A 24878-nucleotide genomic window follows, 5' to 3' on the forward strand; every position below is an offset into this window, starting at 1 on the left:
AAGGAACGCCAGAAGCGCCCCAGGAAGTACTTGACTCAGTGACATCACAACAGGGACCTTCATTCCCATTACGTTAGGAAAAGCCTTAGGAGATGCCACAGGCAGTTGCTCCAGCCTTTCACAAGAGTCTTGCCCACTGGACTGGCCCAGTCCGAGAGCCCGCCTCATTCCCAGCAGCACAGCACCCCCCACCCCCATACAACCTGACAACACAAGAGTTAAAAGTCCCACCTAGGAGGGGTAACTGTAGTGGGGGGACAGTGGCTGAGAAAATCCGGGAACTCTGGGGTCCCCATTTCAGCTAAGACTTCTGCTACCTCTCCTTCCGCTACATTCCTCGAGCTGGAACTGAAAGCAGGAGAGGTGGGGTGTTGTTTTGGGGAGGCCCCTCATTCTAGGTCACCCAGAGGCTCCCTCCCCTCCTCCCGTATGGAAACAAAAACTTATAAAGGGGGGGAAAAAATCCTTACCGGAAAAAAAAAGGAGGGAAAGAAAGAGAAAATAACGCTTTGTTTTCTATTAAAATCAACAAAATGCAATATATACAGATATCACACAGACCTGGGCCCTGGGAGAGGAGAGTCAGGCCCAGCCAAGCTTAGGGAGGGAGGAAGGAGGGGTCAGTTCAGCGCCAGGGAGGGAGCTTTGGGCTCCATCCCCAGCCATCTCTCAATCCTGCCTATGACTACCAGAAGGGAGGGGGGTGCAGTCAGACCTACCCCAGCCCCAATCCCGGGAGGAGCAGGACCACACCAGCTGAGGTCAAGAGTTGGGGAGGGGAGGAGGGGGGGGAGGGGAGGGGGGAAGGGTGGGAGCACACACCACAGGCCTCATCCCACTTTCTGGGGGTTTGAGGCCCTCACTCCCTGCTCGTAGGTGACCCGCTGGCTGATGAGGTATTGAGCAGCTTGCGTGGCCGCGGGGCTGCCCGTGATGGTGACCCGCCGGTTCCGCGTGCCTGGCAGGAACTCGCCCTTCTTGGAGATCTGGATTCGGGCGCCTGTCAGCTCCTGGTACTCCACCAACGTCTTGCCCCCCTTGCCCAGGATGGCTCCCACCAGGTTCTCAGGCACCGCAATCTCCACCAGCTCCTTGGCGCTCTCAGCTGCCAACTTCTCTGCCGTCAGGAAGCCACCGGCCGCCCCAGCGGCTGCCGCAGCGGCCACCAGCGGGCCACCCCCTCCGCCTGCCCCACCGCCCGCCCCGGCCCCAAGGTAGCCGTTGGCGGCCGCTGCCAACGCAAAGGACCCCAGGGCTCCGGGCGGCGGGGGTGGAGGTGGGGCGGCCCCTCCGGCTGGCCCGGCCCCCGCCTCGCCCGCGTAGGAGGCCAGGAGGTTGGCGGCGGCGGCGGCGGCGGGGTTGGCACCGGCGGCCACGGCGGCCAGCACCCCGGAGGCGGCGGCCGAGTTGAGACCCAGGCCAAGGGAGTTGGTGTTGTAGCCGTAGCTGGCCAGCGTGTTGAGCGCCGTGCTGATGGCCAGCAGGTCGGTGCCCGAGAAGGCAGGCAGGGCGGCGGGAAAGGCGCCCACGCCCGCCAGCCCCGCGGGGCCCAGCAGGCCGGAGGCGGCGGCGGCCGAGGCGGCGGCCGCAGCAGGCAGCACGTCGGCGGGGCTGGCGTACGGTGAGCCGGTGGGGTTGGAGTTGGCCACGGGGCCAGCCACGTTGGCGTAGCTGATGTTGAGGCAGCTGCTGCTCTGGGGGTCTTCCTGTACCTTCTGAACGATGGCGCTCACGGCCTTGTGCACCTGCTCGGGTTCCCCGCTGACCGTCACCACGCGCTCCTGCAGGTTGATGCCCTCTGGCTTCTGGGACAGCTGCACCCAGGCGCCCGACTGTTCCATCACGGCTTTCACTGTGGCGCCGCCCTTGCCGATGATCAGGCCCGCTGTGCTGTTGGGGACGATCAGCTTGGCCTGCGCGGAGTGATTGGGAGGACCGTCAGGTTCCGAATCAGAGCCTGAACAGTAACATGAGTCTCATTTCCGCCCCTGCTCTCCTGTCCCCAGTCAGGCCCCCTCAATATGGCCCCGTATGGTCCTACTGGTTGTTAAAAATATCTGAATTTTCCCATGTTAGTTAAAAAAGAGCTAATACTCCAAGTCCCCTGGGTAGCCTCTCGGCCACCTTGTCCCATGCCTCTAGGTCCTCTGGGACCTCCCTTCCATCCAGCACCTCAAAGGCTTAAGGGCTGACCCAGTGGGGCCTCCAGGACTCTGCTCCAGGCTTGCACAGTGACAATGCTCTTCTGTATCGTTAAGTCTCCTGAGCCCCAGAAAAGGCATCATTAGCCTCACTTTACAGATGAGCCACTTGAGGCCTGAAAGGTGAAGGGATTTGCCCCAGGTCATGCAGATAGTGAAGGAGCTGAAATTCATGCCCCATTGTGCTTCCCACCGTATAACCTCTTTGCTGTTGTTATGGGCCTGTTTCTCCCCAGGCCCAATTCATATGTGAAGTCCTAACCCTCACTACCTCAGTGACCGTATTTGGAGACAGGGCCTTTAAAGAGATGATTAAGGCTAAGTGAGGCCATTAGGGGGCCCTAATTCAATGACTGGCGTCCTTATAAGGAGAGGAGGTTAGGGCACAGGCACCCACAGAGGAAAGACCCAGTGAAGACAGAGAAGGCAGCCGTCTATAAGCGAAGGAGAGAGGCCTCAGGAAAAACCAGATATGCCAACACCTTGATCTTGGACTTCTGGCCTCCAGGACTGTAAGGCGATGAATTTCTGTCGTTTAAGCCATCAGGTGTATGGTGCTTGGTGATGGCAGCCCTAGCAACCTAATCCAGTTGTCTTATCTGTAAGCTGAAGACGACAAAACCTTATGCCTGAGAAGGCAGGGAGAGAACTGGTCACTTAAGCAGGGCGGTCCCCTCTTCTAGGCAGCAAAGCAGCCCATCCTCCGCAGCCACAAATTGATCAACCTAAATTCCAGTGGGGCTACTTCAAAATTAGATGTCTCCTTTCACATCTCCAAGAGGAATTCTACATATAAACCCCTCTTCCCAATCCTCCCCACGCCCCTCAGAGCTGTGGATTCTGGCCCTGAGCGCTCTCTCACCTCTGCCTCTCCTCTCCACCCCACGCCAGGCCCTGGGGTATTTGGGGAATTTGTGGGAACAGTTTTGGTTGTTGATGACTAGGGGCAGATATGGGCATTCAGTGGGCAGATGTTGGCACGCACAATGTGAGAGGCAGCTTTTCACAATGAAGAATCGTCCCAGGTCCTCTATGACTTTTGAATGTCTCCCTGACATTCGTGTTGTGAAAAGTCTGTTTGTAAATCCCTGAGCCCAGAACCGAATGCCATGATACATATAAGGGGCTAAGTATTTTTAAATTTTTTTGCATGGTTTAAGGCTTACTGACATTCCAGGAATGCGACTCTCAGTAAATGAGGGGAGGATTGTACTTTGTTTTGTTCTGAACTTTACCAAGAGTCTTTCATCCTCTTAGGAAACTGTGACATCAGCAGTAACGCCACTTGTATCATTTACGTTTCCAACGCTACCCTAGGGATTACTGCGTTTGTCCCTGTCTCACTCACTTAGGCGGTGTTAGATATGAGCAGCTATTTTATGATTTTTTCTACTGTGGTCCTGGCAGAGCACCTACATATTAAAATTCACCTGATTTTATGACAAATCACCTTACGTTCATTTCTCCTTTATTTAAAAAGTCTAATGGGGTAAAGAAAATGTTCATCTGTATAACAGAATATTATTTGGCCATCAGTTTCAATGAACGAAGTACTGATATATGCTACAACGTGGATGAACCTAGAAAACATGCTGTGTGAACAAAACCAGGCACAAAAGACCATATATTGTATGATTCTATTTATATGAATGATCAGAACAGGCAAATCTATAGAGACAGAAAGTAGATTAGTGGTGGCTTAGGGCTGGGAGTGTGAGCTAGCAGGATTGAGGGGTGATAGCTAAGGGGATCAAGATTTCTTTCTGAGGAAATGAAATGTTCTAAAATCTATTGTGGTGATGGATGCACAACTCCATATCATAAAACCACTGAACTGCACTTTACTGTTAAAAATCTTACAGATCTAGCCAAGTAGCTCAGTTGGAGCGTTGTCCCGATATTCCAAGGTTGGGGGTTTGATCCCCAGTCAGGGCACATACAAGAATCAACCAATGGCCAGCCCACATAGCTCAGTGGTTGAGCGTCAACCTATGAACCAGGAGGTCATGGTTCAATTCCTGGTCAGGGCACTTGCTCAGGTTGCAGGCTCCATCCTCAGTAGGGGGCGTGCAGGAGGCAGCTGATCAATGACTCTCATCATTGATGTTTCTCTCTCTCTGTCTCCCTTCCTCTCTGAAATTGATAGAGATATATTAAAAAAAAAAGTCATTAGAAACTAAGAAGTCTGACAAGTGAAGGGGATAGAACAAAAGAAAGTACAAAACCAGACCCAACAGCAAAGAGGTATTTAGTATGTGATACAGCATTTCAGAGCAAAGAGGGAAAGATGGGACCTATTCACTCAAGAAACTGATCACCAAGAAATGGTGAAAACAAATGCCTTCACTTCTCTGTGCTTCAGTTTCCTCATCTCCCACACTGATGTAATCACAGCTACTCCATACAGTGATTGGGAACAGTCAATGACTAAAGTGGCTGCCCTAGTGCCTGGCACATGGCAAGCCCTCAGCAAACAGTAGTTGCCTTTACCATAGGCCCAGAGTAGAGAACCACAACATCTTAGAGACACCTGCAGGGGCAGTTCCATAGAATCCTGGAGTCTCAGGATGTTAGAACAGTAGAATCTTAGAATAATATATGCCTAGCATCCTGGAATCACAGAGCGACTGAATTGTAGGCATTTTAGAGACAGAAGGACCTCAGAGACCATCTGTCCCAGGGATTTGCAAGTCTGAAGATTTTAAACTAATAGTAATAACAATAGCAATAACCACAGTAGCAGCAGCAGCTAATGGTGTTTACCATGTGCCAGGCACTTTTCTAAACTTCCATACAGTAACTTACTTCATTTTAGCAACAACTCAACAAGGTACGTACTATTATTATCACTTTTTACAGACTGGGAAATAAAGGCATAGAGAGGTTCAGTAACTTACTCAAGGTCACACAGATAGTGAACAGTAGAGCTAGGATCTGATTCCAGGACAGAGTCCACATTCAGATTCCCAAGCCTTAGCCCCAGAAATTCTGATTCAGGGCGGGGACCCTGGACTATATATTGTAAGCTACCTAGATAATTCAGATATCAGCAGGGGCTGAGAATCACTGGTCTAGCAAAACTGGTGGCAAACTGGTGGTCCTTAGGCCATAGCCAGCCCATAGCCACACAGTGTTCTTAAATCAAAGCTGACCTTTACAAATCAGTTGATTTCAAATATTTCTGGCTTCTTTTGAAAAATTTGGAAGATGTGGCAACACTATGTTTACATTCCCAAAGGGCAAGTATCAAGTGTAGTTGAGTAGCGGCTGCCCCCCCCCCCCCCGTTAAGGGGTGGAATTATATCACTATGATGAGGCCTCGGACCTCAATCTTTCATGTTCCCTTTCTGAATCCTGGAGGCATTTCAATTTATAATCCCTGGGTTGGCCCAGCTTCTACACTGTAAAGAATGGGAAACTGAGGCTTACAGAAAGGAAGCAGACCCAGACTAATAGAGCAAGTCCAAGGCAAAAGGGAATAGACAGACCTGTCTCCTGACTCAATAACAGTAACAACAGCTAACATTTTTTGAGAACTTTCTGTGCATTAGGCATGCATGCTAAGAGCTTTCCAGACATCAATGAGCACCACCACCCTTGAGCAGGTGCCACAATGAAGCCCATTTTATAGATGAGAAAACGTGGCATGGAGAAATCAAGTCACTTGCTCAAGGCCACACAGGTAAGAAGTATGAGAGTAAGATTCAACTCAACATCGGACACCAGAGCCTGAGCCTTCAGTCATTATCGCCCTCATTCTTTGGAGTCCTGGAGTAATAAGGCAGAGGAAAATACCTGGTGTTATAGCCCTTGGACTCCAGTATCTCAGAGTTCCTGCAGAGTAGTGGGTGGGGTGGGAGGCTCAGGTACAGATGGTGTTAACCCCATTTTCCCTGAAATATGTACAGACTCTTGATGAACCCAGGTTCTCTTGTGGCAGCGACCAAGGTGGAGAAAAGAGACAATACCCTTGCCTTCCTGTAAAGTGTGGGTGAGCTGTGGCCTGCTGGTGGGAGAGGCAGCCAGGGCGCAAGGAGCGGAGCAGCTTCAGCACCAAGGACAGCAGCCGCGCTCCAAGCCTCAAGCCCCAAGCCCGCCGTCCTTTTTGGGACCATCTCCTGGGCAGCATTCTTCCAAGGCTTTCCGACCACCGTTTCCCCACGAGCCTGGGGGAATTCAGTCCGTGGTTTCCCCCACCTCAGGGCAACAAGAATTAACAAGAATTCCAGATTCCTTTTACCAAGGCCCTCTCTTTGCTTCTAGGAAGACATTAAGGAACCCGCAACAAGTGGCCTGTACGCCTGCCCGGGGCTTCTCGCCCCTCTGCATCCTTTGCATCACGTGTGCAAGAATATGGGAGCGGGAGAGGGGAGAGAAAACTGCAGAGTGCGCAGCTAACCCCGCGTTCCCCTCCGCCTTAGGCCCTGCCTTCAGGACAGCCGCCAGGGGCGCTACAGCGAGCCCACCCGCGCCGCGCCGGTGTGGTCATGGCAACCGGAGAGGCCTGGGAAGCTATTGGTCCGCTGCCTGCCACGCCCCCCTGTAACTGAGGCAACGGAGAGACGCTGCGCTCCTCCTTCCACCTTTTCTAGAGAGGGCTGTGTAGGAGAGGGACCCGCCCCCTCTTTCGCTAAGGAAACATCACTTATCCAAAATGGGGGCTATACTTATACAACAATTAACAAAGAGAGGGAGTATGAGAAGCTAAACTCTCCTGGATGTGGATGGGCTGTCGCTGAGGTCACTTCCGGTGGGAACAGGAAGTGGGAGGCAGTTTGCTCGGAGAGACAATGGGGTGAGATGGAGGAGGAAGAGGAATCCCCGAGTCCCAGGAAGGAGGGATCAGTAGGAGGTTGTGGGCAAGATTCTCCCAGACCTTAGTCAGGAGGTATGGAGTCCCTGGCTGACTCCCTAATACTTCTACTGCTAACCACTACCATGGACTTAATTGATAAGCATTTTATCGACATTATCCCATTGAACCCCCATCATAATCCAGTGATGGGAGAAGCGTCATTGCCCGAACCTCACCAGCTTTACAGAAACCCAATCTGCCCCTGCTGACCTGCTTGGCTCTGTCGGGGTTCATTGTGGTTTGGGGTTGAAGGATGTTGACCACCTCAGGTTTGGTCATCGCTTGTGGGATTTCTCGGACCTTCTCGGCAATAAAACTGTGCACAGCATTCAAGGCCTCTGCTGTGCCCTGTACCAGGCATACTCGCTCTGTGGTTCCTGTTGAGCAAGGAAGAGACAGGCCCCATTTAATGGCAAGAGGAAACTGAGGTCCTGAGAGTGGTCACATGGTAAGCCTGGGCAAGCTGGCATGGGCTCCCAGGCCATGGTGGGTGGCTGGGAGAGTGAGTGGAATCCCTGTTTTATAATCTGCACTTCGTTGCCCTCCCCTAAAGCAACCGGAGGGGAGGGAAGAATGATGCTTAAGTGCTTGGCGATGCCCACAGCAGCCCTGGGCAAGGGAGACAGGGCTCAGCTGCCTCTTCCCAGTCCTTGCTGGCTCCCGGTCGCTTTGGCAACCATTCACTCACTCCCCCTTCTAGAAGCGGGAGAGCTCAGGCCTGCAACGGTTGCCACAGTAACTGGAACCCCCTTATCGGTCTGGCTGGCCCGGTCCTCAGCCCACCCCCAGGGGGACGAGGGACGAGGCCCTGTTGCCATGGCAACTCCTGAAAGCCTGCAGCGAGGGCCTCTGGGCTTTTGGAGAGGATGGGGAAGGGCTGGGGGATGGGGGAGACAGAAAAGAGGCCTGAGTGCCTGCCTGGACCCACCAGATGGAGGGCTGAGGGATGGGGGAGGGCACGGGTGTGGACACAGGGGAGAACAGAGGGGGTCAAAGGCAACTTGTCCAAGAGTGGGCATTGGGGGACTGGGTGCCTTTGCTGGAGATTCTCCAGATATTGGCTGTGCTTCTGACCTGGGCATCATTACTGTGTGTGTGTGTGTGTGTGTGTGTGTGTGTGTGTTGGGGGGCAGTGGGGAGAAGAGAAGCTAACTCTGGGTGGTGCTGGGATAAGTGTGTGGGAGAGACACTCTGGGTGACACTGCAAGCAGTGTGAGAACATCTGCGAACCTGTTTGGGTGAGTGGCCTGTGTGTGTGTGCATGCATGTGCACGTGAGCATGTGTACACAGGACTGGTTAAAGGATCCTTATCTGTGTATGTGTGCATAAGAGAAACAGCAGGAGAGATGAGATACAGACTGCATGACATAGTGATCCAGCAAAGAGGTCCGTGTGTACTCCTGAATGTGAGAAAGACTCCGGGTGTCACTGTGATGTTCAAGGTTAAGTATACTATGAGAGTCTTGGAGAAAGAAACAAAGAATCTCACTAAGCGACGCTGAGGCTATACGATGAATGGATAGCACTTTGACACTGTATGACAGTGTGTGTGTATATGTGTATACGGGTGTGTAAGGTAAAGCGACAGCTAGATACCTTAGGTGTTCAGAAGACTATCCGGATGATGGGTGTGTGGCATGCATGCATATGTGTGTGTGTGTACAGGATACAGACAAGACTATGACTCGTGTGCGTGAACCTAAGAAAGAGACCAAGAGCAGACCCAGGTGTCCAGATGGAAGCCTGTTTTGAGGACTGGTGTGTTTGAGCATGTTGAGTGTATGTATCACTGTTAGACAAAGACGACGCTACTAGGACTGGCAGGCCTGAGAATGTGAGTGCCTGGGTGAGTGGCCTGTTGGGGTGTGGGGCGTGTGTGCGTCTCTCCCTGGGTGGGACTCCGTCTGGAAGACCAGTTAGCTCCCTGGCTCTGTAGAAAGTCTTGAGTGTGTGCCAGGCTCCGCGTGCCTGCGTGTCTGGGACACGGCGAGTGACCGGTGTCCTGTGGGCATTCTAACGCGGCATGCTGGCGCTACTACCCTAACCCCTCGCTTGCCATCTCTCAGCCTGGCATGCCAGTTGTGCCGTGTGTGGGTGTCACTGTCTTGGGTCACTTGTGTCGTTGACATCCTCCACCTCCTTTGGGCCACTGTTCCTCACTCTTACCCCCCCCACCCCAGAACAATGGCTTGGTCTGAGCCAAGGGTGAGTCAGCGCACAGGCTGCCTCCGTCTGGGTGTAAATAGGAAAGGGTGTGGGTCAGGGTGGGAACTGGGGGGATTCAGGGTGGCCCCAGGGAGAGCCTGCACGAAGTGGCCGGGCTTTCCCTCACTGCGAGGTTTCTTTCCAGTGCAGTCTGTGATCTCCCAGCCCCTTGCAGTTCTTAACCCAGACCCACAGGGGTTTTGCAGGGCTCAGTTAAACTCTGGAAGAATGTCCAATAATAACAGCTGGTGCTTACGTAACACCCAGCGCCGGGTGCCATTCGGAACACTTTATATACACTGGTTCACTTTAATACATATGGCAGGCAGCGTTGTTACTCCTGACTTACTGCTAAGGACACTGAGGTGCAGAGGAGCTTTGGGGTTTGCTCACACTCAGCCAGTAGCGAAAGCTCAGGATTGGAACTCAGGTGTCTGGCTCAGAGTCTGAGCTTTTAACCACTGGGCCACCTGGACTAAATTTGGGGGGCGTGAAGTATGTGTGTGGGAGGATAGAAAGGGGGGCATAACAGGACTGAAGTTTTGCTTTTGAATTTTTGACAGTAAAAAAGGGTATGTGCGAATTTATTAAGTAGTCACTTTGGCGCAAATACATAATAAATCAATAATTTTTTTAAAAATGTGTGTATCAGTGTTTCCCTTCTGGGGGGAGGGTCCCAGGCTTCAGGTGGATGCTCCCATTCAGAAGTTTAGAATCATCTGGGTGAGTGAGTGCACAGGAATCTGTGGCTTCGGGCAGGGACCTGCCTCTTTCTGGGTCTCAGTGTCTCCATGTATGACCTGAAAGGACTGAATCTGGGGCTTGGGGTTTCCTGTACCAAGGAGGGGACCCTCTCTGTGTTCTGTCCCTCCCGTGAGGTTAAGGGCCATGCAGGTTTTGTAGTAGACACACAAGCGCAGTGCCTGTGTTGTGTGTGTTTGTCTGTGAGCCTACGAGGCCTACATGACCCTTTCCATTTCTCACCTGTTCTCTATGTGTCAGCCACAGTGAATCAACCACCCTCCCCCCAAGCCTTTGAACATGTTAGTTCACCTTCCTGGAACAGCCCTCACTGCTCTTTACCTAGCTCACTTTTACTTACTGTTCCGGGCTCCTCCTCCAGGAGGCCCTTCCTCACCTCCCCAGGCTGAGTCAAGTGCCCCACCTGGGCTCTCACCATCCTCCAGCCTTCCCCATTTAGCCCTGACACTCTGGATTGTCACTCATGTTGGGTCTGTCTTTCCTGCTGGGATGTGAGATAGTAAAGGGCAAGGCTGGGGCATCTCAGTCACTGCCGTGTCCCCATCTCTGTCCAGCACAAGGTGGCACAGAGGAAGCTGCTCAGAGAATGTGTGTTGAATGAATGAATAAAAGGGTGTCAGCCAGAAGCAGAGGGAAATATGCTATTTGTCTCGAGCAGTAGTATCTTATTTCTTGTGTCCCCATGGGTCCTGGTGGTCCTAGGGACAGGACTAGAGGGTCTAGTGGGCTGCATCCTGTGTTTCGGAGTCGGGAGCTGGCAGATGCCATAGGATCTGGAGCAGGGAGGGAGGCTGGTTGCACATCCAAGGGGTGGGGAGAGATTCTGGCTTATGTTGTTTGTTCGAATTGTGTTTATCCCAGGAGAATCAATGACTATCCCATCCTCCGGTGTTCCCAGCTGCCTGGTCTGTGGGGTGTGTCACAGAGCTGGGAGAGGATGATGTGTCTCATGTCACAGAATGTGATTCAGGGGCAAGAAACCAAGTGTCCTTGGATGAATGTCCCAAGCTGAGGTCTTACCCATCTCTTGTGGGCTGGAGGGGTCTGGGGGAGCTGGGCCAGGGTGGAAGAGAAAAAGGGGGTTTGCCAGGTTCTCTGGGCTGTTCTCTAAACCTCTTGCCAAAGCTGCTTACTGAGATGGGAGGTGGCAGGGGGAGGGGGGAGGGGGGGAGAGAGAGAGAGAGTGAGAGAGAGGGAGGGAGGGAGGGAGGATATGAATGTGTCCCTGACCCTGGGCTCCAGCTCTGGTATTTGACCTAAAATAATCCAAGGGGATTAAGGATGGACTAGAACTAGCGCTGGGCCAAAGATGGAATAATTCGGGGGGCCTTCCCTGGATTCCTAGATGTCGAAGCTCAGGCATTGGACTTGAGAGGGAGACATGCAGGGTGAGAGACACTGAGGGGATTAGAGAGAGTGGAGGGGCCTTGAAAACTGTATGGTTGAGGGGAGGGAGATAGAGATGGAGGAGAGGCAGGAAAACATCTGGGTTTGGGGAGAGAAAAATCAAAGCATGAAGCTGAGGCTTAGGAGGAGAGAAGTGTAAGGGAGATGGGCACGCAAGGGCAGAAAGAAATGAGGGGCAGCCCCGCAGAGCGTGGCCTCGTTGGGGGCCGCTGCTGAATACTGGTTGCATGGGTGACTGAACCGAGAGAGCTGGGAGAGCGAGAGAAAGAAAAATGAGAAAAACGAGAGAATGGGAGAGGTGGGGGCAAGGAAAGGATGGGAGGTAGAGGGGAAGGGCGGAGGGAGGGATGGCACAGTAGAAACAGGACAGACGGAATGGGAGACTGAAGCCGGGATGTGCGGGGTATCAGACAGAGCCAGAGACCGAGAGGGGCCCCTGGGACCGAGACGGAGGCAACAGAAAGTGGGAGTCAGAGACAGGATGCGAGAGAGACACATAATGAATGACAGAGCAAACCAGTGAGACCCAGATCGGGCAAGATGGGGTGCCAGAGAAATCCAAAGGGCAAGAGTGGGGGGTGTGACGCGGATGGCTGGCTCCCCAAACCCCAAGGAGCATCGTGACACCTGCCTCCCTGCCCCTCCCCACAAGCTCCTGCAACTGACCCAAAGGGGCAGGTGTGTGGGAAGAGGCACATCTGCCAGCACATCATGCAAATGAGCTCATGAATATGCAGCAGACCCATTGTCTAGCCCTGCCCCCACCCCCATCTGCTCTCGGGCCTGGCCCCAGGGGCTGAGGGCAGCTCTGCCCCCCCCCTTTAGGGGGAGGGGAGGTCCCCCACCACGCTCACCGCCCCCGGGGCAGCCCCTCCCCCTCAGCCAGGGCCCAGGTGGGAGGGAGGGGAGGCCTAGGACAGAGTCCTGGGCGGGGCCTCACCCGGGTAGAAGTCTTTGGACTTGGAAAGCTTGATGGTGGCCCCGGTCTCCTTCTGCAGCTGCACGATGGTCTGCCCGCCCTTGCCGATGATGGAGCCCGCGGCGTAGCTGGGGATCAGCACCTTCAGGAAGTATTCGCCTTCCTCTGCAGGGGCACAGGGCGGGAGGAGGGTCAGGGAGGGGAGTGGCGGAGGGGTCTTCACCTTTGGAGGGTACCCCTTCTTCAGGAGCCAGCATGGGGCGCCCTAGGAAACCACTGGGATCACAGTAACACACAGGAGCAATGACCATGAGACCAGCAGAAAGGAAAATAATAACATTCATTCGTTCGTTCGGTCATTCATTCATTCCATAATAGTTACTGAGCACCTGCTACGTGCTTGGCACTGTTTTAGTGGAACAGCCATGAAAAGAACGAAGCTCCCCGATTTCCCGCGTAAATAAGGCCGGAAGAGTTTTAGTGATTCAGCCGAGAGCTTGCACAGCCATGTTCTAGAGGGGGCGACAGACAGCATGGTCTGTGCCAGCCTGTGGCAGGTACTAGGAAACAAACAGGCACGAAGGCGGGGAGCGCAGGGGCTGCTCTGTCAGGCCTGGGGGCCAGGAAGGCCCTCCCGAGAGCGTGGCTTGCTTTCTGTATCACACGCTCTAGAGCACCTAATACGTGCTAGGCTCTCTCCCAAGTACTTACAAATATCAGTTCTCTTCATTTTCACACTGACGAGAGGAGGGAGGTACTTAAAAACACACACAACACAAAACACACCCATTCTACAGATGAGAAACGAAGGTGAAGAAATTGCCCCAGTTCACATAAGTGGCAGGGCTGAGATTTGAAGCCAACCTGGCTCCAGAGTCCAGGCTCTGAATGTTATGATAGACTGTCTCCAGGCTGTGGAGGGGGGAACAACCATGTGGCTGTGCGAGGGAAGAGCAGGTCCAAAGGCCCTGGGGTGGGGTTATGCCTGGGTTGTTGGAGGGAGAGTGAGGTGGCCTGTGTGGCTGGCGCTGAGTGAGGAGAGTGAGAGGAGATAAGGACTCAGAAGGGTGGTGGTAGTGGTGGGGCATTCAGGTTTGTGGCCCACAGTGAGGTCTTTGATTTCTACTCCAAGTAAGCTGGGAGCCACAGAGGGCTCTGAGCAGAGGAGGGATATGATCTTAGGTTTCAAGAAGTATCCCTCTGACACTCAGGAGGGGAGCAGACTGTGAGGAACAAGAGTGGAAGAGCTGGGAGCCCAGTGAGAAGGTGACTGCCATGGTCTAGGTGGGAGGTGATGACCGTCTGACTGGTGGAAGCAGCGAGAGGTGAGGGAGGAGGGCTGGATTGTGGCCATGTTCTCAGCACTCACTATGGCCCTGGTGCTGTGCTGCTTTGCAAGACTGATCTCATCCACTCCTCAACAACCTACCAGTGAGGTGGGTAGAACGAGCTCCACTTTTACAAAAGAGGAAACTGAGGCACAAAGAAACTCAGAGAAGGAAAGCCACCGGCCCAAGGTAACCAGCCCAAGGGCACTAAGACAGTTTCTGGGCTGAGATTCAAATGCAATTCCGCCCCATTCTTGGCCCTCCCTTGCTTAACACCCTCCGGCTGCTGGTGGCCAAAGACCCATGCACTCAAGGACAGTCCCAAGACCTGAGGCGGCAAGGCAGTGCCAAGGGTATTTTGGGGACTTTGGCTACTCTTTGTTATGGGCCAGTTTTCTTGGTCTTGTGTAAAGCAAGTGCCTAGCCTCTCTTACCTTCTAACCAAACTGTTGCCCCTATGTCCTTCCAGGGTACAAATTCTGAAGCCTTCTCAACCTAAGTCCCTTGGTGACTGGGCCCTGCCCAGCTTTCCAGCTTCAGGTCCTCATCTTTCTCTATGGGCACTAGACACACTTTGCTTTTTATTCCTCCAACGTTTCTTCCTCCGCCCCACCTTAGGGCTTTGCACACACTCTGTCTGGAACTTTCCTCCCCCAGTGAATTCCTCTTGTCCTTCAGATCCCCACTTTCAAATGCCTCTTATTCTTGGAAGCTTTCCTTGAACTTTGAGGAGGGGATGTATTCAGAGCAATGTATCCAAGAAGCCCATTGTGGGTCATGCCTAGAGCTCACCCCTGTGTCCTAGGGACTCCCTGGTGTCCAGCAGCAGTAGACATGCAATAAACACTGAGGGGAAAAGAGGGACCCACGTCATTCTGTCTCCAAAGCTTAAGGTCTTAAACCATCCCCCAGTGGTTTTCAACTGTTTCTCTTAAGTAAAGGAAACCTATTTTCAATGTTCTCCCATGAAACTCCGACATACAGAGCAGATAAAAGAGAAACTGTGCTGGTAAAAGTGGGGGCAGGGGACGGGGCTGGGGTCCCTGCCCATCTCCACCTGGCTCCTTCAGATGGAAGGTTGGGGTTCTAAGGGCATGGGATTGTATGTGGCTGTGCCTGCATGGGGAGGGAGTCCAGAATTAAGGGGTTTCCCTGAGCCCAAGGCAATCCTCTTATACTTGCCTAATGAGACCATTAAGCCTATTAGGTAATTAGCTCTCCCCAGGGTGCCTCCCCATCAATCATCCTGACCCTCCCCCCAATTCACTTCCTTCCCTGGGCTCCCAGAGGTGGCCCCTTGCCTGCCCTACCCCTAGACCCGGCACAGAGAGGAGGGCTAGTTCTCTATCTCTGGAAGGCGCAGAAAGAAGGTTCAGTAACAGGGAGACCCATCCCCTCTCACTAGTGCCCAGTTCTCCGACTCCATTCCCCATCTTCTTTCCAACCAGCTTCCCTCCTGAACTGGGCATGTCCCCACCCCATTTCCTGTGCCCTTTCTCCCACTTCCCAGGTTTTGTCAGAATTCTCATAGGCAGTGGCAGAAACAGCCCTAGGCTGAGTGTGAATTTTGTCACTGGCAGCCTGTGTGACCTTGGGCAAGCCGCCTCACCTATTCGGGCCTCAGTTTTCTCATCTGTAAAATGGAGACATGACAGCACTACCTCACAGGGTTATTGTCATTAATGACACGATAAACTGTAAAGTACTTAGGATGGCCTCAGGCACATAGAGAACTTGAGAAATGTTAGGTATCATCAACATCACGATCATGATTATTTTTATAATCCTCGTGAGAGAATGTTTTCATTTTTAGAGAGAGAAAAAGGGAGAGAGCGAGAGAAACATCGATGTGAGAGAAATATCAATCGGTTGCCTCCCGTACGCGCCCCGACTGGGGATCAAACCCGCAACCCTTTGGTCCATGGATGACGCCCCTACCAACCGAGCCACCCAGCCAGGGCCAGGCCTTGTTTTAGGTGCTGGGGATATACCAGGGTACAAGACAGGTGGTCCCTTTACTTTAAATCCACTCACTTTTTTGTTGCTGTAAATCACCCAAGGATATTTTTTCCATTGATTTTTAGAGTGGAAGGTAGGGAGGGGGAGAGAGGGAGAGAGAAAGAGAAACATTGACGTGAGAGAGACACATCGACTGGTTGCCTCCTGTACACACCACTCACTCTTAACATTTAAATGCACTGATTTAAGGAGGATATTAAATCATTACTAATAGCCAGAGTTTGAAGAGCTGGTTATGTTGTTTCCCCCCCCAAAGCACATTGATATAAACACACAATGGTCACAAAACAGTTTGTCCATGGACCCCCTTAAACCACCTAATGGGTGCGAGGTGGTCGCTGTATCAGACTAGTGGCAATTTGGAGCGCCCCCTCAGGCCAGTCCCCTGGGGACAGTGACCAGCTGAGACCTGCACCTGTTCAAGCTCAGAACCCTAGGCCCCAGGAGTCCCCATCGTGGCCACCAGTCTGGTCCTCTCAGAACGTGCATGTCCTTCCCATCTGGGGGCACTCCCCACAGCATGAGTCCCACTTCTCCCGGGAAGAAGCCAGGCCTCTATTTCCCAGCCTGCCTTGCAGCAAGGGGAGGCACGTGGTCTCTGGAACCTGGAGCCCCCAAGCCTCGCATCCCATCCTGTTTGAGCAATCAAGGCTGCCTGTGAAAAAGTTCTTCCTTCTCCCGAGGCAGGATTTAGATGCCAGAACTTGCCACACACACCCCCCCCCCCCGCTCCACCACCCCCCCTTAGCTCTTTCCTGGGGATCCAGGCAGCTCCCTCTATTCATGACAGGGACCGAAGAATGAAAGATGCCAACCTCAGCTCTGCTGATTAACTGGTGTCCCTCGGGCTGCAGTTTCAAGCATTTCCACCTTGGGAAGGGACTGCCTTTCCTCTTCTAGTCTTTATGAGTCTCTGGTTCCCCCCCCTTTGGTGCCGACCCTTCTCAGCAGTGTTTCTGAAGGCTTCCAAAAAGCAACCAAACCCCCCTACCCCGTCTCTAAATAATGTTCACCTGCCCAAAAGATCTGGGGTGCTGGGGTAAGAGTGACATTTTTACTGTCAGAGTTGGCCCCGAAAGGTGGCTTTGATCTGGAAGGGGCATCAGTAATGTCAAAGGTAGGGCTGAAGGGGTGTACGCTGTAGAGGTATTGTCTTCAGCGACAGTATGTCTGGGGAGGCCAAAGCTGGGGTGTTGTACTCATGGTAGCTGCTCTTGTCTGGGGTTCAGGGGTGGGAGCGCGGCATGTCCTGTGGAGGTATGAGAAGGCTGGGGTGTGATGCTCATAGTGTCACAGGGGCATTGAGGATGCTGCTGGTGGGGGCGAGGCGGTGGGGGCGAGGCTGGGATGGTCCCGCTGAGGAGGGCGGGGCGTCAGGCGCGGGGTGTCTTTCTGTGACTGATGGTGTTCCCATTAGTGAGAAGCTAGTACTCTGAGGGGATGAACGCCACAAGGTGCGATGCTGTCGTTGTGTTGTGACACTGTCTCTGAGTGAGAGAAAGGTGGGCGGGGTATGGCTTCCTTGGGGGATTCACAATTGAATGGTGAGATGGGACTGTGACATGACTTTCTCAGTGGCAATAATAATAATAATAATAATAATAGTCATCTATTGTTTATTGCTTGCTTACCATCTGCCAGGCCTTGCACTGTGTGCTTTACATGCATGATCTCATTTAACCCACACAACAGCCCAGAGAGGCAGAGGGAGGTCTTACAGTCCCCATTTTTCAGATGAGGAGACTGAGGCTCAGAGCAGGGAAATAACTTGCCTGAGGGTCCCACACCCAGCACAGGACAGCGATGAGTTGGACCCTGGAAGGTCTCACTCGAGTGCCCTTAACCCTGATGCTGTTGTCTTTGTGTTAAAGAGTGAGGGATGCTGGGAGCAAGACCTGGCTGGCGTAAGCTACGTCTGGGGTATGAGGTGTGTATGTGTGTAAGTTTCTGTTTATATATGGGGGTGACAGAGGTGGGAAGGTGCCATTCTAGCGGCACCTTCAGAGTTATCATCTGTACTCAAGGGGGACACTTTGTTATTGTCCCCTCAGACTGGGGTCATTTGTTTCTTCTAACTGGAGTTTCCATCCACCTCTTCACCCAATGCCTCCTGTCCTTAGTGTCTCATCTCCCTCCCAATGGCATCTGTCTGCCAGTCACAGTGCCCAGAAGCCAGTTTTAACAGCCACCATCTCCTCTATCTGCCCCCAAGAATGGGGCAGGAGTGGCAGGCTGGTGCCATGGGCAAGAAGTCAATCTGCCCAGTCTGCCACAACTTGCTGTGACACCCAGAGGAGTCCCTCACCCCTCACCTGAAAATGGAGTTCACTATAGCGTCTACATACACAATGGAGCCAGCCACCCAAGTTAGAATCATGGCTCTGCCTCTTATTAGCTGGCTGACTTCAGGCAAGTTACCTAACCTGTCTGAGCCTCAGTTTGCCATCTGTAAGATGGATAACATAATAGAATTGTAAGGATTCAATGACTGGTCTGTACCAAGTGTTTTCCATAATTATCCTTGGCACACTGTAGACATCAATGTTAGCCATCACTGCAATTTATTATTATTATTATTATTATTACATCATAGAGCAGTGGAAGAATTAAATGAATGACATACTGCATGTAAGGCATTAAACAATTGTATTGGTAGCTTTTATTATTATCATTGTGGTTATTGTTATTTCCCAGTTTGGCAGATGGTAGTAACACCGAGGCTCAGAAAAGGGGTGAGGTTGGCCCCATATTCCACAGCCATGAAAGTATTATCAGAAGCCCTCACTTTTGAGATGAAAGTACCAGACCCTTGCCTAGCCCTGCCCTTGAGTGTTTCTGTAAATGGAAGATCGTCCCTGTGCATTTCTGGGCCTCAGTTTACCCATGGGTCAGTGGGAGGGGAGGGGAGACGAGGCGGCAGTCTGGAGGAGTGGGTCCCTAAGGGCTCATCCTAGTTTCCCTGCTGCTGAGAGTCAAGCACATGAGTTCTGGAACCCAGCACCCAGGGCTGACCAGCTCCCAGCTCCACCACTGATGAGCTGTGTGACTGGGCATGTGGCTTCATTTTCCTGAGCCTCAGTTTTACTTATCTGAAAAAGCAGCTCAAATCATCTCCCTGGAGGAATTTACTTGGAAATTAACCCATATCTCAAAGTCCGACTCAGAGCAAGGTGCCTAGTACTGGGACCTGAACATCTTTGGCAGATAGACTGCTGCTCTGAGTGATCTGATTTGGAGCATCTCGGCCCCTTTAAGAGAAGAATGGGACCCCCCCACCCTGCACCACCACCACCAGCAGCGGGGGCAGCGCTGGGCTGCCAGACTGGGCTCAGGGACCACCTGGGTCCCAACCCTCTTGGGGACTGGGACTGGGACTGGGACTGGGACTGGGCACAGCAGTGGGACAGGAAGGAGGGAAGGAAGTCGGTGGGGCCACATTCATGTGTGTGGTGGGGGTGGGGAAGCAGGAAGAAGGACAGGAAACTCGCTCCCAACCCCTCCCCCAACTTCCCTTTCCTTCAATTTCTGCTGGACACCATCATAGGCGGCCAGGGGGTCCCCGATTCCTGTCCCACCTGGACAGGAGTGGGGGGAGCGCTGGGATGCAAGGAAGAGACTGTTCATCTGGACGGAGGATGTGGGAGGCCCCCACCCGGCCCACTCCAGCGCCGGGCAGGGAAGGTGCACTCTGCCTGAGGCATCCTGCTCCCATCCGGAGGAAAAGACCAGAGGAAGCAGAGATTTTGGCCAAGGTGACCGCCCGGAGGGGCCTGTCTGCTCTGGGGTCTCCCTCCTTCCAGGGAGCTGACGGGCTGGGCTCTGAGGACCCGGACAAACGCTGCCGGCTCCCTGAGACACACACCCAGTGCTCCCAGCCTGTCCTTTATTCTTTGGTATACATCCCTGTCCAGGTCACACACTTGTAGGGGCCCCCACTTGTCTTACACACACACACACACACACACACACACACTGCTCTGACACGCGCACACACACACCCATCCCCACCTCCCTGGTGTCACACACTCAACCATTTCACACACACACCTCCCTCCTTGTTACAAACACACACCCCCTTCCCTTTTCATACCCTTTGGGTGTCACATGCACATGCTCCCTGTTCCCTGTCACCCACAGAGCCCCAATTTCTCCCTCATCACACACCCGCCTCCCTGTGCCGCACACACCCCCTCTGATGTCACTGTTGCACACCTCCATGTGTCACACCCAGCCACAGCCTCTCTGGAGTCACACCCACATCATTTTCTTGTCACATACACTCACTAGCTTCTCCTGGTCCCACCCCACCCCAGACACGCCTGTGTCACACACTGACTGCCTCCCCCTGATCCACACAGCCTCATGGCTCACACCCGGAGCCAGCCCGTTCGGCGTCCCCCACACACCGGCTTGCATGTCACACACACCCTCTCACTTGTGTACCACTGCCACGGCCCCTTCTGGGGTGACATGCACACATTTTCCCTTGTTACACATATCCGCCCCTTCAAGGGTCTCAAATATGGATCCCAGCCCCTATCATCTCGTTACACACACGCACACCCTCTTTCCTGTCATATCCATGAGCCCTAATGTCACACATCCAGGCCTTACAGGGCCCACACGCACACACAAACACACACACCTGTCCCAGCCGCACATTCTCCCACCTAGCTCCACACGCCCACCCTTCCCTCCATCTCACCCAACACACCCACCCAACTTGTCCCCACGCACAGTTCCACCCATGGCCCACACATGCCTCCCCCCGGGGCAACCCTTGCTCAGGACATCCCCGGGGAGGGACGCTGGAAAGCTCCGGGTCCACAGGCCTCCTCTACTCCTTCCCCTCCCCCTCCAGGGCACGCCAGCCGGGTACACCCCTGCCCCGACAGGGTCACATCGCACACCCCTCAAGGACACGGACACCGGCTCAGAGGGACCCACGCCCCCCATCCTTTGCGCCCCCCCAAGGACACTTACCACCCCCTCCCCCCCAACCCCTCTAGTCGTAGACAAAGCTCCCAGCCCCGGGCCGCGGCCAGAAGGGAAGGGGGTCTGGACCTTCCCCAACTCCCCTCTCGGTTCCGGGTCTAGGGAGGGGCGCCCTTCCCCTCCCTAGAGCCCCTGCACCTGCCAACTGGGGGGAGAGAAGGCTGGAGAAAGGCGAGGCCCCCTGCCCGCTTCCCCGCCCCGAGCGCGGCCCGTTCTCACCTCCCGTGTTGCTGCGCTTGGTGCAGACCACCTCGGGGGGCGTTTCGAGGGGCCTCTTGCGGGAATCCGGGGTCTCGGGCTCCATGGGGGGGGCCTGGGGCGGCGGCTGCTGCTGCTGCGGCGGCTGCGGCGGCGGCGGCGGCGGCTGCTGTGGCGGCGGCGACGGCTGCTGGGGAGGCTGGGGTTGCGGCGGCGGCGGCGGCGGGGGCGGCGGCGGCTGCGGGGCCGCGGAGGCCGTGAAGAGGCCGTGCACCGCGCCGGCGGCCATCATCCTCATGGTGGGGGGGGGAGGGGGGAGGGGAGGGGAGGGGGAGGGAAGGGGATGTGGGAGGGGGAGGGGGCGGCGGCGGAGGGATGGGGGAGGGGGAGCCCCGGAGAGGGAAGGAGGGAGAGAGCTGGTTCTGGGGGGCTGACAGAGGCGAGAGAGCGGATGTGAGCAGTATGGGAGGGACGGGGGGGTCTCCGATGGGGTCCGGAGAAAACTGAGGGGTGGGGTCTCTCTCTTAAGATCAGGGAGCCCGGGGACTGGCTGCGCCGCTGGAGAGACGGGACCCCCTTCTTTGCTACCCCGGGCGGAGGGCCGAGCCCCCCAGACCCAGCTCGGGGCGGGGGGCCGGAGGTGGGAGGCGGAGGCGGCCGCTAGTGGGGATGCGGGGGGCGGCGGGCACGGGCGGCAGCTGCGGCTGGGCTGGCGGTGGCTGCTGGACCGAGCATCTTCTTCCCCTAGGCTCCCACCGCGGCCTGGCCCCGCCCACCCGCGCAAGGCCACACCCATGCCGGTCAGGGCCCCGCCCCTTCAGCGCTCATTGGTCCGTCCTGGAAGTCCAGACCACGCCCCTATATGTTGGCCACGCCCCTTCCCTCATCTGCGGTAGGAACCCAGCTCCCCCAGGCTACAATAGGACCCTGGGCTCAGGCACAGCTTCCGCAGCCCTCACCTGTAAAGAACGTTTCCTGAGCACTTACTATGTGCCGGTCCCGGTTCTAAGTAAGCGCGTCACAAACATTACACTGATCCACAGAGCGAGGTACTCTTATTATTCCCATTTTACAGATGAGGAAATTTAGCCTCAGCGACTTCACATCACTTGGTGAGATAAGAAATTCAGTGTCACCTGCCTCCCACCCCTGACAGCTGGGAAATTCCTCCTCAGTCTTTCATCTATTCCTTGAAGAATTACACGGGGTTACTGCAAGGCCTCACTGCATTAATTCAATGAACACCTGAGTTAAAGCATGTAGCTCAGAGCACAGTACCCAACTGTGCTCAATTCAATCAACATATACTAAGTGCCAGGCACTGTCCCAAACGCTGGGATACAACAGAACTAAACAGTTAGCCCTTGTAAAGTATTACTATTCAGATGACAAAGCAGAGGCCCAGGAGCGTGGAGTGTGGCTTGTCCAGGGGCACATAGGTAGACAGAGGGAAAACTAGCATTTGAATGAAGGACAAGTTTAATTTCAGAGCCTCAAGTCATTGAAAGTAATTGATCGTTGCTAATATTCAGTGTTCTCTGATACATAAATTTTCTTCTCCTTGGATTCCTAGTCTCCAAGGATTCTTTCCATCCTAGGTTAGCCAGAGGCAAGATTGGGCTCAGAGGACGCCTGGATGGGGGTGATTGCAGCAGCTGAGGGGCTCCTCCCTCTGCTCCATCCCACGACTCCCTCCCTTGCCATACTCTCAGGTCCCTAGGATGGGGAGGGTAGCAGATGGCCTGAGGTGGATGGGGTGGCCACCCATCTGTCCCCTCCCCCTATTGTCCCCAGAGCCAAGGGGGATGGTAGGGGGTTGTGGTCCACTGCAGTCTGGATCCTCCCCCTCCATCTTCCTGGAGGGAGCTGAGGAGGTGGTTGCCATAGAGACAGAGAAGAGGCAAAAGGGATACAGGGAGATACTGAGGTCAGGCGGAGATCCACACCTTAGACCCTTTGAGTCACATACACTCACACCACAAAGGTACATATCCCAACATCCATGGAGTTGGGTGTGAAGTCCCCCAGGGCCCATCACACAGGCCCTCTTGTAGACACACAGGTACACACTCAGCAGTTTCACATAGGCACGTGTGTGAAGACGACTCACGGGGGATAGGCACACACGCGCACGCGCGCGCACACACACACTCATCAATAATGCATAATGCACTTTCAGTCATGCGGACCCAAAGCCATAGCTCACACACAGATAGACACAAGCATATCTAACACCTGACTATGTCCAGGTGCACACATTCAGAGCCAAACCTGCTACACACTTGGCCACACACACCCTGAGAAGTTACAAGTACACAATCACAGCCCAAAACAAGCACCACCTATGTTACATAAGGCATACATGTTAGTGACATGTGACGTATAGACTGACAAACAGACTCAAGTGTGTCTTCCACACAAGTTGGGCAAATCATACACATGTAGATACATGGCCCACATAGTCTAATGTACATGATACACAAGACCTCACAGGCCACTCAGCAACGTGCCCAACACACATGGAGTCCTGTGTGCTGCTCAGCCCCCATCCCCAGCTCCACGCTCCTCACAAACCCTCCCGTTTGGACACACACAACAGCACGGTCGGTCCCGCACTCACACTCACACACAAACATAAGCCTCCTCCTAGATATTTTTAAACCCAGGCTAGTTCTGCTGCTATGGCAACCGCCCCAAACCCATTGCCATAGCAACCCAACGTCAGCTTTCCAAGCACCAAATCCTGGGGGATTGCAAGGCCCCAATCAGAGGCCAGTGGAGGGGGTTTCTGCACCCTCTGCCATCTTCCGTGCCACCCCGGTACCCTCATCCTAGAGCCTTCAGGGAAGCAGCCACCGGAGGCTGGGCAGGGGCTGGAGCCAAGGACACAAGACTCACAGACTGAGTTGGGACAGGGGCACCCCTCAACTTGCTTTATCCTCATGTTCATCAGAGCTTTATGGAGGGGCTCGTGGGACAAAAGTCACCTGCATCTGGATACACACAAGCCTGGGTTCAAAACCTGGCTCTGTCACTTACATGCTGTGTGACTTGGGCATGTCCTTACCCTCTGAGTCTTACATCCTTTAATTTGGAAAATCCTGCTGCTGTTGCTGTCGAAACTAACATCCCGAAGGACTATTGAGACTTGGTGGTGAAAAGCCCACTCAGACCTGCTTCCACATTCTGATCCCCCCACTTCCGAGCTGTATGAACTCGAGAAGGGGCCTCCCCCTCTCTGTGACAAAGTTGGGGGCAAATAGTAGTCCAATTACACAGGGCTGCTGGTAAGATTTCCAACAAAGGGGTGTGGTCACTGACCTAATACTTTTGCATGTGTTCCAACATTTAAGTCTTGAACATGGCCTTGGGGGTAGGTACTATTACGATCCCTGTTCTGCAGAAAAAGGAAGAGGCTCAGAGAGCTTGCCTGGGATCACACAGCTACAAGGTTTTGAAGCATGGCATTTGAACCAAGGTGGCCCAAGACACATCTTTAGCCACTTCTCTCTCCTGCCTTTCAAACAGAGGAGTTTGGAGCATGGTGATAGGATGCTGGATTCTTGGAAGTGCTTTCTAGCCTCAGCTTGCTTGGCTGTAAAATGGGAGTTCAAACAATCCTGCTGGCTGCAGTGTTGGAGGATCTATGAGGCAGCTTGCACCGGGGGCTCTGGGGACAGGCTGGCAACCTGCGTGCTCTGTGTAGATGGGGAGCAAGTTGGGGGGAGGTAGGGCAAGTGGGTAATGGGGCAGGCACAGGAGGGAGGTTGGCTGGGGCTCAAGAGCTGCTTTTCTCTTTCCCAGCCCAGTGACCTCAGGCAGGAGCTTTCCCTAGTCTGAGCCTCAATCTTACTATCTGTTAACTGGGTGGTGAGGAGTCCAAGAGCCAGAGGAATTAACACCACTTGGTAGGGGTCCCAAAGAAGTGGTTACAGCGGGCCAACGCTCTACCAATGGACCACACCAGCCAGGGCTCACTGCAGGATTT

General features: G+C 54.0%; 1 protein-coding gene across 1 annotated transcript; it reads right to left on the minus strand.

Annotated features, from left to right (window-relative positions):
- Positions 1–830: 830 nt before the first annotated feature.
- NOVA2 (NOVA alternative splicing regulator 2) lies at positions 831–21188 on the minus strand. Its single transcript, XM_087827268.1, has 4 exons — positions 20912–21188; positions 12372–12515; positions 7267–7433; positions 831–1913 (listed from the first exon to the last, which is right to left on the minus strand). Exons 1-4 carry the CDS (start codon positions 21186–21188, stop codon positions 831–833), a joined length of 1671 nt encoding a protein of 556 aa, XP_087683394.1.
- Positions 21189–24878: the final 3690 nt, after the last annotated feature.

The sequence above is a fragment of the Miniopterus natalensis genome, chromosome 18 (assembly GCF_054644295.1).
Source record: "Miniopterus natalensis isolate mMinNat1 chromosome 18, mMinNat1.hap1, whole genome shotgun sequence".
Taxonomy (NCBI): domain Eukaryota; kingdom Metazoa; phylum Chordata; class Mammalia; order Chiroptera; family Miniopteridae; genus Miniopterus; species Miniopterus natalensis.

Excerpts from the sequence above, each read along its gene's own strand:
- NOVA2 (XM_087827268.1), bottom strand. The coding sequence starts at position 21,188 with ATGAGGATGATGGCCGCCGGCGCGGTGCACGGCCTCTTCACGGCCTCC. Across the intron at positions 12,516-20,911 it reads CAAGCGCAGCAACACGGGAG|AGGAAGGCGAATACTTCCTG; the intron begins GTGAGAACGGGC and ends GTGCCCCTGCAG. Across the intron at positions 7,434-12,371 it reads GTCCAAAGACTTCTACCCGG|GAACCACAGAGCGAGTATGC; the intron begins GTGAGGCCCCGC and ends CTTGCTCAACAG.